At 24.9% G+C, this 19,034-nt stretch overlaps 1 protein-coding gene across 1 annotated transcript in view; it reads right to left on the minus strand.

Moving 5' to 3' along the window:
- The window catches only part of LOC132917150 (orexin receptor type 2-like), a 146,767-nt gene that overhangs the window by 18,760 nt on the left and 108,973 nt on the right, over positions 1-19,034 (minus strand). The window contains exons 5-6 of the mRNA XM_060977748.1: positions 8,908-9,165; positions 6,546-6,687 (exon numbers count right to left, since the gene is read on the minus strand). Of these exons, the coding sequence (XP_060833731.1) occupies positions 6,546-6,687; positions 8,908-9,165 (400 nt within the window). The remainder of the gene's footprint in view (positions 1-6,545; positions 6,688-8,907; positions 9,166-19,034) is intronic.

A 19,034-nucleotide genomic window follows, 5' to 3' on the forward strand; every position in this document is an offset into this window, starting at 1 on the left:
ATAAATTGAAAAGTATGACTAAAACATAACTACGGAAAACTGAAGGTAATTGCACGCTTTACAGGGGTTTTAATGCAATACAAAATAAAATCGAAAGAATTTTGATTTACATATATTTCGTATTTTGTATTTCTGATAATACTTTATACTCGTCATTTTTAATACTCCTAATATATAACTTACAAATTGAAATACAAAATAAACATATTAATATATTATACGTTTTTTAATTAGCTGTAATGTTTTTACCAATTGCTATTTTATAAAACGGATATAACATTATTATCTCTGGAATATTGTTCTCTATACATTTTATCATAAGTATTTTAATAAATGTAATTTTGATTTATTATAAAATGTTGTTTATATAATTATACTATGAACTATTTTTTTACTATTTCACGGTATTTACAGAAAGACATTATTGTATTTTGCATTATTTAAATTTTTATAATTTGATATAAATATATATTACGTATTATTATAATTAAATATGAATAACACAAAAAAATTATAAATGTTATGTTTTCAGAAAAAATTATATTACCCTGCTGTAATGCTAAAAGTGAAATAAATTACTTTAGTAGTTATATTAAAAAAACACATCACGAAATAAACTTAATGATATAGCAGCAGACTGACAGACCGTCTCCTCACAGAATTGTTTTTCGCATACAATGATATATATCATTGAATTCAAATTTAATATAGCCCAAAAAAGTGACCCACTCGACACCTAATGATGTACAATAGAGCGATATCCACATGGCTACTTTTAAAAAAAAAACAACTATTTCTGTGACAATTCGAGGACGTGTAGATAACACAAATTTATATATTTTTAATATATCAGAATTGTATGCATGGTGAATAATTATGTCAAGTAGGCTCACCCCAAAAAAACACACTGGAAACTCTTATTAAGTGGTAAATAAATATTTGGTTTATTAGTATTTTTAACAGTTCTAAACATTGAAATTAAAAAAAAAAAATTATTGAAGGATACAATGAGAGTGAGCCTTAGTGAATCACCTGCTGTAATATAGAATATATTATTATCAAAATATATAACTGTTATATACAATATTGTTATAATATGTAGGTAGGTATATGCTTTGCGTAATATATGTAATATGATAATGATGTATTTTAATAATATGGTAGTTTCTGAAGAATATTCTGTAATTATTTGTTTTTTTTTTATAGTCTAAACTCCTTGACGTCGGTTCGTATATTATATATTATATACACTGTATAATGTAAATAATGATTCATGACTTTTGAGCTAAATCGAACGAATTCAACACGTGGCGACCGTCGTTTGATTTAAAGTTTTGATAGATATTTGATATTATAATATTATGATGATAGTTTGTACATACAAGTATACATCGAAAGTTTTAATGAACACTGCGTGGTGTGTTTTACGTTTAGAAAAGGATAAATAACAGTTCCGCCGTTGTAGCCAAACAGATGTTTGTTAGATTAGCTTTCTGTAATCGGTAACTTTTAACTTTGCGTGTGTGTGTACCGATTACATAACGACTGTTTTTACCCCTTTTACCTGTCTACTTCTAAAGTACGTTATTACTGTATGTTTCTTACACGTGTTCTTCAGAGTTTATTTATGTTAAGTATATGTTAATAAATACATGCATGCATAGTTCCAAAAAAAGATGCACCGATCAGAAAACAAACAAGTTCGATTCAGGTAACAACTAAAAAACCGACAATATAAGATGTCTATAACCTGTTAATTTACAGTCAGTCCAACATTACTTCTTAAAATACCCGTTTTAAAAATATAGGTAAGTAATAAATTACATAGGTTGGATTTTTGTTAATTAAATAGATAATCCTATCTTAATTATTAACGAATAATATAGTTTTTGTTGTGGATAAGCGATCACAACCAATATGTTATGTTTTTATTGAAATATTTAAAATTTTGTTAAAACAGGTAGTCAAATTAATACTATTTTCAGTGATCTAAAGAAGTCATTTGATTTGATTAATATTAATAGATTAACCATCAAGTTACGAAAATTGGGCAGTCAATTTTGAATTCCAATTTGAATCCTATTACAATAGAATAACTTGGCTTGTGAAAATTTGTTCAAATATTTCTGATAAAATTCACAAAAGTGTATACCTAGAAGGGGAGTTATCTCCCTTATTGTTTTTTATTATTTTCAATGACATAAACGTCCTTAACTCTGTTTTAGGATTTAATAACTGTTTAAATTTACAACTAGATTAGAATAATCTCAATCGTTGGTGAATGGCAAATTATCTTTCGCTAAATATTGTGTCTAAAAATTACATTTATCTAGTAGATAGTACACTATCATATTTAATTACTTGATAAATTAAAAAACTCTGAAAATAAGAAAAATATGCTCTTTCAAATTGTTTGTACTTTACCAGGACTTTATAACTTACAACAAAGTAACGCAAATTATAGAATTCAATAATTCATAAGTGTAAATTTACGAGAATTCAATGACTCACTCTATTTAAAAGTATTGTTCTCTTGTACGTTCAATTTTGGTATATATATCGGTTATATGGAATCCTCATCAATCCATATTAAATATTAATGAATAAATAATAAAAAGTTTGGTAAACTTTATCAAAAATGTAATAACTTAGTTGAATTTGATTTTAGTTAAAAATATTATTAATTTAACCTTATTTAATATTAATAATAATACATACAGATAATTTCATTATTTATAATCTTGTTAGTAATAACACAACTAATCCGAACAATTAGGAATTCTAAAGAGGTATAATATACCTATATACCTGGTATAATTATATATATATTCTAATGTACCTACCTTATATTAATTTTAGAAACATACTCAATTATTACACAGCGTCCATAGCCATTTCAAGCCTTTAAACAGAATGCTAATAAAATGTAATGCCATTTAAAATGTTTACATTTTTTATTAGAATATAAATCAACTAAAACTAATTCTATTTTAACTAATTTTCAATAACATTGTTTTACAGCTAATTGTATTAGTATCTAATATTTGTAAATATGTTAATTCTATTGTATTATTCTATATTTACTGTATTTTTGGCTTCGGGGCTTAAAATATAATAATCATTTTAATAACATCCTATAAATAACTTTATAGTTTATACATACGTAAAGTTTTATTCGTGGAACGCCGGTACTACGTTTTCACGTAAATATTTATCCGTGTACTGCATAATAATACAATTATAAATTATTATAGTTAAAATCAAAATTATGATCGATGTAGGTATAGGTAGTAGGTGTTTTAATATTTAATATAAATATGAGAAACGTGGGTGTGTATATTTCCAATAAACATAACATAGTTCTACGTGAGATCAGTGGTGGGAGTGGGATACAGCCGTAAATTGTTCCGATATTATAAAACACAAGCATACAAAATAGTATTGAATATAAAAAAAAAATTATTTCGTTTCATTGTTACAAAACAATTAATTAACTTTTCTCTCTGCATAGGCCATACATAGAACTCGATTGATTTATCGAATCTATTTGTTTCGCTTTTGAACAAAAATCGTTGATATACAATTTGAATAAAACATTATACCCATTTTTGCAAATTGCATATTTTCGTTGTAGTAATATAATAATATTGTAGAATTGTAAACTTTTTTAAATTTTGACTAATAATTTATATATTATATGTATATATATTAATGTAAATTAGCAATAAAATTAAAAATGTAATTCATTTTATATAAAATGTACAATATTACAATATTTATTTATAATACATTTATTTATTTTACTATAATGTCTATTTTTTTTTTATCATTTTAAGTTCAAATTTAGACGAAATTACATATTTAAACTATGAATAACGATAAAAAAATCATATCTGTAATATTTGTAAAAGATTCTATCAGACACGAAGCTAGAAGATAGTGAAAATAGGGAAAAGAGGTGGGAAATAGTGGAAGCAGCAATGGCCGTCGAATGGAACTATAGAAATTACTAAAGAAGAAAAATGAATAACGATATTCATTATTTTGTTAAAGTTCAAAAACCTTATTCATAAGGAAAAAACAATTTTAAATAATGTACTTATCATTAAAGTTCATAAAATGGTTTTTTCAATTATTACAATGTTTTTTTTAAACTAAATCCATTCTATGTACTGTAATATTAAAATAGTAAAATAAATGATTTTAGTAGCAATATTAATAATTTTAAAAAACTTATGAAATATACGAGTGTTGAGTATTTAATATAGACTGACCAACTGTTTCCGTTCAGAATCATTTATTGTATAGACTATAGAATGATATATCATTGAATTCAAATTTAACACATCCATCTTATAATTAATTACTCGACAGCTATCGTTTAACAATTTGGTATCCACTTATTAATCACATTTTCTATATGTTCATAATAATAATATACCTATTATCCATAATTAATAATGTTATAGTTATTAATAATATTTTATATAAAAAATACTACTAGCTACAGTAAAACAATCTATGTGTATCTTACAGTTTTTAAAATTCTCCACTTCGTCTATTACTTATTTCTAAGCTTTAAATTCTTAAAAAATGATTAATTTCAAAAAATATCATTGTTTGCTATGACATTACTGTTAAATACACACACACACGCCGTATTACAGGGGATATTTTAATTATCGATTTTTCGTAAAACAAATATATAGAGAATAAAATAGAAACATTTTACATAATGTAACTAATGAAAGTTACGAATTTACATTTCCGATGAACCAAGACGGAAATAACTTTTATTTTCGATGGCCGCCTTTACGATTTGTTTTCTTTGCGGTGCACAATCTTTCTCTCTCTTCGAAATAAATTCCACCGTTTCGATACGCGTATTATATGCAAATCACGTCATTTAAATATTTTTTAAGTATATTGTCACAAAAATACTTGATTTTCGGAGAACAAGTGGCACTTTGAAGAATTATTATTCGAAGTCCCGAGAAAAGCATTTTAATTATCCAAATCAGGACAGGCATCCTGTAAGTTATATGTTTTTAGTGAACGGTTTTTTCTATTAAAAAACTCACATTCATATTACTATGGTAATATAATAATACATAGTCATGGTGTAGCGTCACGTGGTTGACGAAACAATTAGCTTTGCTCAATTTAAAATTACGATGATTTCAATGACATTATGAAATTAATATTTGCAGAGGTATATTATGATTACTATTATGATAGAGAGTAACGTGAAATTTGCTATATATTAATTCGATTTTAACGTAGAATCAACAAACCGTTATCTCCGTAAAATTTGTGAAACTTAAATATCCAAAACACACGATCAAGAGGAATATAATATAATCTTTTGAACAATACGCGTTAGGCGGAATGCTTAAGCGTATGTAAAACAATATTAACTCGTCGTCTGAGACTAACAATAATAATGCTATATCAAAATACCAAATTGCTTGGGAGAGAATTGTAAAGTTTAATTCTTCTTTCGTAATGAATGGTTTTTATTTATTTAAATTCTTTAAATATCTTAAAATTTGTTTTTATTCTTAGTAAAACTTAAAGTAAAAAAAAAAAACCACAATATAAAAAAATGCAATTAAAAACCATAAAATTCTTCTGTGGAACCTGCTTTTTTTATTTAGAACTTTTTTGTTTTTATTTAAATGTATGCTTTCCGTGAAACAAAAGAGAACGTATCATATTATTGAAACAAAAATAATACGATGGAGTACATTGATAACAATGATAACTAATCTTATGTATACAAACAAAATCGATTTAGCATATTTTGCTAATGAATAATCCACGTAGTATATCTATAGTATATAGTGTTATAGAAATCAATAAAGTAAATATTAAAACTTTTAATTTTTAAATATTTTAAATGCCACTATTTTACTAACAATGATACTAAATTTATTTTAATTTCAGTACTGAACAGTTCTTAAACATCAAAACAAGACAAACATTAAAATAAGAATCTAAATAATATTTTATGAAATACCTTAAGTCACATACTATTTGTTGTTTTTATTTTAATAATAATTAGAATTTTTAATTTAAATTAAATTTGAATGTAGATCTTTGTTTAATATACATATGATAACACTTTCTGTAATACCTATAAAAAAATACTTTAGTACCCATTTATCAAATAAAATTAAACTGAGTAATCACAATCGTATTATCTAATTACATATACAATGCAAATAAGCAGTCGGTGAACCAATTCATTAGATTCTAATTGTATTCATATGTATAAAATATATATATATATATATATATATATGTATTATTATTTACTTTTAGGAATTATTTTATAACAATTATTGATATTAGGAGAATCTTTTACAGTGGCAGTACACATTAGTAGTATTAGTATACATGTTATTACCAACATTTAATATTGAAGTAAAGTGTAAACTGACTAAACACTTTATGTGTAAGTATATCGCACAATGCATAAAGTATATTATATTATAGTACTAAGAATTTCTATAGGTTATGTAGTATTTTATAATTCATTTCACCTCAACAAGTTCATCAGGTGCACGAGAAAGAAGCACAGCGCGAACATGACCACAACTGCCACCAACATTTTCGCCGCTTTCCTTCTGGCTTTTATCTGAGCCATCGTGCTGGTACACCCCATCGTCGCTGTTCGGTTGAACCCTGCGAAATAAACTTCATCGTGAGTAAAATCGTATGCGTCTTGCGCTTAGGTGGTTTTCCGAACTCGTTAAAACTTAGTTTTTACGTTTTATAGTTTTATGGTTTTACAGTTTTATAATAATATATTCCATCGTCCGCGCACGCAATTACGGACTGCCAATATTTTTGGGAAATTTACATTACGGTATACAATTATTATACGATGCACGGTAACCACGTACTGCGACTAAACGCGTTTTAAAAGGACTGTGGTCTTAATAAATAAATAACAGAGTTGCATAGTGTATAGTGCCGAAAAATTGAAAAACTGACAACACATTTTGGTTGAATATTTCGAGACTAATAAACTAAATAATATTTTTTATATTGAAAACACGTATGTAGTCATCGTATATTTTATCTCGGAAATTATTCACAATGACTTGAAAAGCTTCTAAAAAATACCTTTCTAAATCACTATTTTTGTTCAATTAAAAAGCCATATTTTGTTTGTTGAGAGAATGTGGTTGCTTCGGCTGTATCCGAATTATAGGGATTTGAGTGGCTTGCAGTAGTGAACAGCGCATTTTGATTTGTGTGTATAACTACATTTTATCGACGAAAGGAATATATAAAATATGAAAAAGTTCCGAGCGCGCATTTACAGAAAACGAATCAAACAACATGTTTTTAATAGTTTAAAAAATAAGCGTGTAATACGCCGTATTCAGTAAAAACGATCACTATGCAAAGACCGATTGAATTGAAAATAAAATGACAACCTTATAGCTACTATACACTCTCCTTTTTACATCAATTTTTTGATTATTATTATTATTATTATTACACTTACATTTTTATTACACAGATAAATAGATAATCATTAAGTTGGGTTAAAGGTTATTTGTTTTTTTTACGCCTAAGCCACAAAGATCGTGTTTTATTTATAACACACGTTTTAAAAATTTTAATAATAACTATTTACTTTAAAAATAAAATACTTTATGCCCTCGACTGTATAAATATTATACATTGTTGTCTAGTATTACGATTGCAGTAAATTGCTTTTCAGGCGCGTCCGTGCTTTATTGAATACTTAATTCTTTTTAATGTCAATAAATAAAGCGACTTTCGGAGAAGTATATTTAAAACTATAAATCGAGTGGTTATTTTTGTACATTATTGTAGAGTTACTGTTTTATTTGCTATTACAATAATACAATAACACAGTAATTGTTATATGCTAAATATCTTCTCTATCATGAAAAACAATAGTGTATTTAAGCATTTTATAAGCACGCTTCAATTTTTTTTTTGAAGCTGTTTTCATTTAATACGATCACGACTTTAAACGTTCCAGGCGTATCAGTTATTAATTGATATCGTTAAGAAAAAAAAAAACAAAAAAAAAGATATTCTCAGCAAAGAAAAAATGCTATCTAATTTTTATTCTGCAGAGTAAATAGGTTGCCATTAAATTTAACAAAGTAGAATGTATAATATTAATCAAGGTTAGATTTTTTTTTTGTTTTCAAAAATGACTTGCTATAAAAAAAAAGTTATTCAAATATTATGTTGATTTGAATGACAATGGAAACTATATATATATCTATATTATTATTGTGTGTAGTTTGGGTTTTTATAATACGTGCTCGATTATTTAATTATTATTAAAACCGTGTTACTTTAAAATTATAAGCGATTTATATTTTATTATAATAATATTGCTAATACATAATATATAACTACATTCTGAGAATAAATTGAACCATTTTCTTATGGTGTATCGTAATATTGATTCAATTGATTGTTTTATAGGCATCTATAGTAGCGTAATTTTTTTTCTAGAGAGCCTCCCCCCCCCGGTAATGGAATTATTTTACCCCTCGGAAATTCCAACAGTAGAAATCTTTAAATTTTCTAAAATAAAGAAAGAGTGCTTTTAATATACATTTAAAAGATAAAAATAATTTTTTCTTCAAATTATTAAAACTACATTTTTTATGTTTCTTCTATTGAATAATATCTTGTCATATTGTCAACTTTTACAAAAATAACATGGGTATTTAGGATTTATTTCTATGCCATAAAATAGATTTTTTAGATTTGTGTAAAAATTAAGCGATATGGTTTCAATTTTGGTGAATAAATTATAAATTACATCCCTATAGTTTTTTATCCAGTTACGCCACTAGATACTTATAAGAAACGTGACTATAAAAATTGAATTGAAAAACTCACCGTTGTAAGCATTGGCATTAAACATTTGTACGGTTTCTGTGTGTCCTGGTATGTTGTCGGATTTCCATAGCACCCGGACAATCTGATAGTAGGCAATCGACATGAGCAATAGGGGCAGGATGTAAAGCATGATTGTCTTGGCGACTTGATAGGTAGTCTCAGACTCTTGGCTCCAGAGAGCTTCGCATTGTGTCAGATAAATAGACGAAAACCGTTTTGTCTTTCCGACGGCTTCCAACACCAACAGCTCTGGAATATCTGTACGGAAAGCCCAGATTAAAAGGATTGTAGTTTATAATAATACTAATAATACTATACATTTTAAAATATATGTTAACATCACGCTTCATACGGGTAATTAATATAATTATAGTCGATGATTAATTAATATGTATATAGATATACATATTTATTTAAAGACACTTAAAATATAAATACTAAAATACCTATACTGGCTATACCTACCAATACAAAATAAACAATATAGTTTAAAATTATTCTGTAACAGTATCAAATATTTTTTTGCAAAAAACTATTTTTCTAAATAACGATCTACATTTGTATTCATTCATATGAATATACTAATGCGTACATATTGAATATTAGATTTATCGGACTCTATAAAAAAAACAACATTTGTCTACATAGTTATTATGTATAAATGTATAATAGTAAAATTTAGATTATTTTTGCAAGTATCGATAGTGTTTCACGTTTAGGTACTACAAAACAACAAAAAATATTAAATTTAATCATATGTTCCTCAAAAATATAATATACGAGTAATAAGCGTGATTTAATAAAATAAAATCATCTTATACTGGGAGTATTTACAAACCATGACTGGTGTATTTTTTTATTATACATTAACATTTTTTTATTTTTTTGGTTCGTTCACACAATATTTTAGGTACACGGGACAATTAGTCATTTGGTTGGTATTCGAAAATATAATGTGTACTTAAAGTGGTTACTGGTTAATGTAAGTTTTAAAATATTTACTATGATATATTATATATAATGTATATATATATATTGTGTATCAATTATCAGAAAAAAATGTATGAACACGTGATATAATTGCAAATATAAAAATCACAATTAACAATTTGTTTTGTAGTTAAACATATGTTATGTGATTAGGTGGAATTATACTTGAAAAAAAAAATACAACAAATAAAAGTAGGTAGGTAGGTATAACGTTTTGAAATTGAAAAATTATTTTATTTACATTCGTAATTTAGAGTTTGACTAATTGCAAGGACTGAATACAAATTAATTCAGTAAATTATTTGTATTTTTGAATGTTTTTTATTAATATCTGTTAGCAGATATTTCTTATAATTTTCAAATATTTATTACATTACTGCGTTTAGATTATGATTATTGGCAGCTACTTCAACCTGTATATAATCTAGTACTTGAATACACTGATGATATAACACTGGTCTGTTTAATACTCCAATTGAATATTAAAATAAACATTAATAGGGTTTTGTATAGTATAGTTAAAATTATATTACTATTCAGTGCGTTATCGATATTTTTGATTTTACTTTATTATTTTAATGTGAAAATGTACAATATATACCAATATATTACATTTAGTATGTATAATATATGTGATAGACATATTATATTATATGTTAAATTAATATTTTGTTAACAATATCAGAGTAGATATTTGCAACTTAAAAAGGTACCTAATGGTATTATCTATCAAAATATTCAAGTAATTAAAATTACATTATAAATTATAATTAATTAATTACAATTTTACGCTTTTAACTTCATACTTTGTAAATATTACTATGAAGTTTATTCCGCGCACCAGTATATTATGTTAGGTCATATAATTATAACTATATAAGTCATATCACTTACCTATTCTATATCATGTGTTCAAACAGAAATTTAGAAATTGAATACTTACTTTATATAATATATGTAATTTTTGTATTTATTTTATCAACAGCAATAGGTACCAATAATATTATAATTCAATAAATTGAAATTGAAATGAATGATTCTGTACCTATTAATACGTCTAATTAATAAAAAATTATAAACAAATTTTACTAAATACTTTCATACATTGTTTTATATTAAAAGATTTAATTTCTAATTGGTTTTTTAAGACATTATGTATCTACGATGAAAGCAATTTGCGATGCCTTATCTTATACTCAATATGTTATACTTATACAGAAATCTTTTTACCTTTATAATATGTTAGACCATTTCAGATTTAAGCAATTTTGTAAATATAGTTTCTCTCACTAAACATAATATGTTTTTCTTCAACGAAAAATATTTGTATGTATAATTATTTGTCATAATGATATTAAAATAATATGTATTTTCTTATAATATAATATGGAATAGTTTAATGCTTAAAACTGTTAAAAGTACATAACTTATTTATTCATGTAATAAACTATAATAATAAGTAATAAGTATTAATGTAAGTGTAATTAAATCGAATTAAACTTTATTTTTTTATGGTACGTTTAAAATTTTAAATTTAGTGTACATTATGTTATAATATTAATTAATAACACCATCATACTTTATGTTATATTTATTTTTATTATCTATATAAACTATTGCGACATGATTTTTGATTAGTGATTATATACGTACAAATATAATAAATTATAAAGGCCGTTAAACTCTTCAGTTAACTATCACCATTAAGAAATTAGGAAATTGCAAATTATTATGATTTTAATAAATATGTAGTATTTTATTAATATTTAAAAAAATTTCACTCAGTTACTCACATAAATTACACGTTTAAATGATCTCGTAGTAGTCATTATTTTATTATCTATATATGTTCGCCATTAGCGGATATTATTCCATTACCACTGTATAAAAATGTGTCAATTATGGTGTGAGAGAAAACAGTAAGACAGACATTGGAAAATGGAAAATGTGTTTTTATCATATATATATTTATGTATTAGTATACTGATTAATATTTATGCATTATTTTGGGGTGTTCAACAAAGTCCATTAATAATTTTATTTTGTCAACTTCGCGAAAGCCGATATTTATGCGTAGTTTTCTAGCTATATATTTTTTATTAATTGCCCAAGTAATGTGTGCTTACTCAATTAATTTTTTGTATTATTCATTTGCGAACAAGTTTACAAGATTAAATTACTTATCTTTACAGTATATCGTTGTTGCCCGCTTGTTGGTATTATCGTTAATACAGCTGTGCAAGTTTTGCCAAACTCTTGTGATTGTTGTGAATAATTATGTGTAGGTACAATAGTAGAATCCAGACATTTTATTCGAGAACTTACTCCGGGTAAATCAATTATACAAATGACTTACGGGCAAACGAGGACACATAAAATAGATTTTATTGCGTAATTCACGTTATCTCGATCTAAAGTTATTCCATGTTATATATTGTACTCAATTTGAAGATACATGTGCATCAACATTGTGGATTATGACTAAACCAAGTATATACGATGTACGTTATATATTATATAATAAATATTTATCACAATATCATACCTACATCAAATACACACGCAAATTATTGTTCAAACGAATTTTAACACCATTCAATCATCTGCAACGTAATTAATTTAACAGATTACTCGTTATGGCATGCAGTTAGTCTAACAATTAATTCAAGATTTATTATTACACATGGTTAGATAATTGGTTAATACGATAAATACCTATAATTATGCATGCATATGCTGGAATAATATTATGAGGACAAATGTGTGTTTTACTGAAGTCATATTATTCTATGGATAGCGAACCGATCGTAAAACCACATAAGAAATAACCAACATCACTATAATAATAATATATATATATCTCAAAAGCGCGGTAGATTTCGTTATTATCAGAAAGTTTTTCTTTGGATTCCTTAAGCGATAATAATATCTGAATAATATGTATAATAATATAATAATATGATAGTATATCAAACATTATAATATATAGATATTATAATATTACATACAGGTAGGTATGTGTACAGACAAATATTCAGTTTATGTATTGTCTATGTACGTAAAATATCATATTTTAGTAATATGAAGTAAACAACTACGTGGCTTCGTACAGGTTGGGTGACAAACAATATTATCGACGTTTTCGAGCATTGATCTTATCACTCTGAATTTTGTGATAATATCGTGTTGTTATCTATTTGCATGTTTCAACTTAGTTTAAAAACTTGATTGAGGTTGAATTTGAGCGAAAAACACTTAGTTAGGTTAGGATGAATCAATTTATATGTTTGCTGGCAGTAAAAAAATAATTTTTGATTTTGTATTGTAATTAATTATTATAGCGTGTTTAGTATTGAAAATTGTAAGTATAAAAAATAAATTGACTAAGTATAATAAGTATCTATATTTTATACTGAATAGTACCTAATAAATAAAAAATTATGAATATATAGCATAATGTTAAACATTTTGTCAACTAATATTAAGTTACTAATGCTATATATTAGACTTTTACATTTCAATGATTTTAAATTGAGGCATTTAATATCCCCCCTCCCCAAAGAAAAAATGGTTCACAATTATGCCACTGCTATAAAGTATGACGTATTAGATATACGTAAAGTATTATCAAGACGAGTAAAATATTTATTCGAGTCAAATTACTTGTGTAAACATTTGAAATTGATTAATTCACATATAATTTCAGTATTTTACCATTGTTAGTATTAATAATTAAAATATCTGCTATACCTACTTTCTTCTTTATTATCTTTCTAGGCGACAGTAATATACATGCTTAAATTATATCTACTTAATATTTTTTATTACTCGCTATAGTGTTAAATTATTGATTTTTTCTTTTATTAAATTTAAACTTTTTATACAATAAAATATGACGTGTATAATATCTAAATCGAATAAAAAATAAATAAATATAAATATTTTAAAATAATAATTTATTCAAAAAAAAAAAAAATATTATTGTCGTATTCGTAGTAATTATTAAAATACATGTCCACTGTCTCGAAATTATGCAGTCGATTTCTGTATCGTCTTGTATAATATACATATATATATTATGAACCAAATAGAAAAATTAGTCATTGAAATACTGACCGGACATTGTATACAATACTAAGACTGATGCAGACATTGTGTATAATTACACACTAAATATACATTAACACTTAACGTTTATTTCAGTACCTTATCATCATGAGACAATTTTTATCGATTTGAATTTAGAGAAGTATAATTTAATAATTAGGTAATTTAAACACTCTATTGAAATTCATATCTTTGGTAAGTAATCAGTATACTTACTAAGATATTAGTCTACTGTTAAGTACTGTATATTATACGTTGGTGCATATTTACTATTTTTATTTTAAAATGGTAAATAAAATCAACGGGGATTTAAATAATATTTTAAAAGTGAAAAACTATAATAGTACACATATAAGTAAAATTAAATATGATGAAATTATCAATATTTGAAAGAAATTAAAGAATTAAAGAACAGATAAAAAATTTTTCCAAATAATTATTAAATCATAAAGAAGTGGAAAGACTTGTTGTGTCAATAAATGAAGATCATAAAATTAAATATTACGACCACAATGAAGAATTGTTTCATATTCTGCATGAAACTCGTTTATCAACAAGTCATGGAGGATGTAGTAGAATGGAACACGAATAATAAATATAAAACTATAACAAGAGAGACAATTATGTTGTATTTGAATTTTTGCGAATCGTGTGAAAAAAGGTAGTGCAGTTAAAAAATGCTTAATGGTTAAACCTATTATATCTAAGGAAATGAATTCACATTGTCAAATAAACCTGATTGATATGCAGGCACAGCCTGATGGTAATTTAAATTTATCTTAGTTTACCAAGACAACTTAACCAAATTTGTGAAATTACGCCCTTTGACTCATAAACGTGCTGAGAAAATTGCGTATATATTATTGGATATTTTTACCACTTTTGGTGCTCCAGAAATATGACAAAGTGACTACGGCAGAGAATTCGCAAACAAGATACTAAAAGAACTATGTACAATGTGGAAAAACTTGAAAATAGTACATGGAAAACCTCGCCATTGTCAAAGTCAGGGTTCAGTAGAACGTGCCAATCAGTATATTGAGAAAGAACTCGGTTGCAACTGTTGCAAGATAATGAAACTAAAAAGTGGAGAAAAGGCCTGAAATTAATATAATTTATGAAAAATCGACCTTTTCATTATGGCATAAAATGTTCACCTTATGAGACTATGTTTGGCTCTAAGCCCAAAATTGGTTTACATAACTATATATTATACTGTATAACATTTGTTTGCCATGAAAAACGGAAATTACAAATTAAGTACAACCAAGCATAAACTACAACATTATTATAGTTGAAATCAGTTTACAACATGCAAGGGACAGTTTGTTAGTATTAACGATGTGTAATCACTTAGAGAAAGTAGCTAGGCTGTTTTTCAACCTAGGAGATCAAGGTAATAAACCACTGCAGTTGTGGTCAAAAATGCAAAACAATAGTAGATGCTGCTAGAATTGTATACATCTCCAAATGGAGTAATAGTTATACGTGTTAAAATAAATAAATTAAAATAAATGTGTTTCGACTTTTTATTTAATTTATTAATTAAAAATTTTACAGTGTTAATCAAATAAGTGTAAAATAAAATAAGTATTACATATAAACCTAATATTTGTGTTATTATTAAGTTAAACTTATTATTAATTTTTTCCACGTAGCACTATCACAACGAGCCATTGTATATAATATTTAGTCTATGTATATAATTATTAATTATCCCTATGGTTTGAAAAACTCGGGAATTGTATACAACTCCCGGACAGTTGTTTGCAATGACCATTTTCCCACTTGGACCGTAGCGTTTATATATTATATGCAGCAACTTAAATTAAATCAGAAAAATGTATTAATACAAACATTTATTTATTGTATATGTACTTTATATTTAATATAATTGTAAATTTATAAATAAAATTTGATCACTGAAAATACTGTATAGTAGGTGTCAAGTGGGTCACTGAAATAGATGAGTTACATCTTAATTAATTTACATCATTAAACTCGTAAAACGATTCTGAGCGGATACGATCTGTCAAACTATATTACTAAGTACATATTTTCAATATTTCATGATAAATTTTTTTATTTTGATATTAATGTAATTTATTTTACTATTAGTATTACGGTAGCCAATATGTTGTTTAATTATTGATGAAAACATTGTATTTTATATTATTGAAATTTGATTATTATAATAATAAATATAATTTATACAATATTACATTATTATAATTAACTTTTGAGTCAATAACACCTTCAACAGCTTATCATAGGTTAAGTATGTTTATGGTATAAACATTAATGTCTTTAAATTCATTTACATATTGTAAAAATGTTATAGTGTAAAGTAAAATTTATAATATACATAATACATATATACGTAAAAGTTATAAGTCCTCCACGAATAATGTTTTTAAATTATAAAAAAATAATGAACGTCATTATTCTTCGTTTAATATCTAATTTCGTCCAAATTTTTACTTTAAATGTCTGTTTATACAGACATTAATAATTATTTTTTGTATAGGTATATTAGATTTTTTAGTTCCAGTATAAACAACTTCCTAAGAAGAATATTATATTACATTTTCAAACATTAGTTTAACTTTTGGAAAGCTTATAGCTTATATGGATATTCATTTTTTAATCACAACAAAATAAATAAAACCAAAAATTGATAAAAAAAAAACCTGGTTTAGCGGAAAATCACCATTTTTCTCTAATTGTTGTTTCGGTTTATTGTGAAAAATACTAGGAACTTTCCCCCTAGGGTGTTTTCCCCCAACCTGGGACCAATTAGATTCAATTTTCTAATAGAGACACCCCCAAAGTTGAAAATCGAAGTATTTTTACTTTAGTTTCCCAAAACGTAATGAAAGACACAAAAAAAAACCACATGTTTGTTAAATCAATACACATCCATTACTCTACTTAGAATCTAAATTTACTACAATTTACGAATTGAATATACATTGGATATTAGGATTGTAGAAATAAAATACAAATTTAAATTCATATTTAATATTACTTTTTAGGTCAACTTCACGTGTTTATGGTTGAGCAATTTCTAGTACTCTCAGGAATGACCTGATAATTATTGTTATAGAATAATTTGCGAGAAATAATTACAAATTATTAATGATTACGTACCTATATTTCAATTATACATCCTAATTTTGAAATACAAAATTAAATCATAACTGGAAAACATATGTTATTGCATTTTTTTTATTATTATTCGAAAATAAATAATTAAAATCAAAAAAAAATATTACGTGCATTACGAGGCCATAAGCATTTAAATTGGAATGTTATAATGTACAATTATTCTAGATAAAAATTTTAAATCAACAATAATAGGTATAAAAATATGTACTCTAAGCAGTCTAAACCACTTCAATGTACATTGTAGATACATAATATATCAATAAGTATTTAATTATTTACAATATACATTTTAGTTTAATAAGTAGGTGAAATACTAACAGCAGTAAGCTGTAAGCTGTTTTTAAAAAAATCAAAATACTAGTTGAAGAAAGTATTTCACAAAAATATCCTTTTGTGAAGTGTTTTTTAGGTAATGTAAGTTGTATTTTTGTGGTATGTAATTTATAATCTATAAAGATTATAATAATCATATCAAATTTTTTAAACGTCAAATGTACAAATGCCATTATAGATAAATGTATATAGTGTAAAAACTTTTAGATATGAATTTAAAATAGTAAGTTAAAATGTGGCAATAAGTCAATTCGTAATAGTATATCGTAAATATTAACATCCAGGTCGCATATCACATCGAATATATCCCTCGAAATAATAGTTATTCAGTGGTTATAAAGTTACACAAAAACTGTAGGTACATTATATTATAAAAATAGACTTGAATCCCGTCCCAAATTAAATTTCGTCCTCAAGATTTGATACATAATTTGTACAGTAGTTCTTACCTATCAACTTAAACATCCGGTTGAAGATTAATAAAATTTAAATTATATAATATTGGGATGATTATATTTACTTTATTTACTGACTAATATTTATTTGGGCAAGGATATACCGTTGCTCTTTTATAATAACATCGTTTTTTTAAAATATTATTACTCTTTGTTAACTTAAAAATATAAAGTACCTATTTTTATACATTATATAAAAAAAACTTATTTTTTATTTTTTTTACACTTCCCAGAACTATATCGTTCTTGTAACTTAAGGAAATGTGAATAATCAAAATATTTATATAATTATAATATTGAGGTACCTACAATGATCATCAATGGCCTGATTAATTAAGACTGTAAATTACTTAAAAGATATTTAAAAGATTATTTTTTAACGCAATATTGAAAAATATTCTGTAGATAATCGAAAATATATTCCATCTATAAAATATTAACAACGAATTATGTTGTTAAATTATGTTTATTTTTATTATTACTACATAATAAGAAATAAACTTTGAACTAATAGTGAATGTGAACCAATACACTGATCATCTCAGCAACTTATATGTACTAATGAAAATATGTATGAATACATCAATTGTTTTATTACACTATTTTATTCGTTCAATTTTTTTTCTATTATAATAATACAGTCTACGATGACAAATGGATAGAAATCAGTTAGCTTACGTTTACAAAAATATAATCAAATTAAAAATAGAAAAAAATATAATTTTCTTCCAAAAATTTTATGTTGTAAAGATTTAAAATTATGTAAAAAAAATATTTTCAAATTCGTTAGTGTTTTCTACGAAAATGAATGTCCCACGTTAAATGGATTACCCTGTATTCTACTATATAAACTGCATATTTTATATAGAGCAATATAATTTTAGTAAAAACCTATTTTTTTTTAAATTTTGTGATTTTAAATTATTTTTTTTAAGACTATTTTTTTTATATCTAGAATAGTATAGTTACATACATATAATACAGTATATAAAAAATATATATTTTTATATACAATACATAGTACAAGTCAGCAAAAAAAAAACATGAGTATGTTATAAATTATTGTGATTTTGG

The sequence above is a fragment of the Rhopalosiphum padi genome, chromosome 1, assembly GCF_020882245.1.
Source record: "Rhopalosiphum padi isolate XX-2018 chromosome 1, ASM2088224v1, whole genome shotgun sequence".
Lineage (NCBI taxonomy): Eukaryota > Metazoa > Arthropoda > Insecta > Hemiptera > Aphididae > Rhopalosiphum > Rhopalosiphum padi.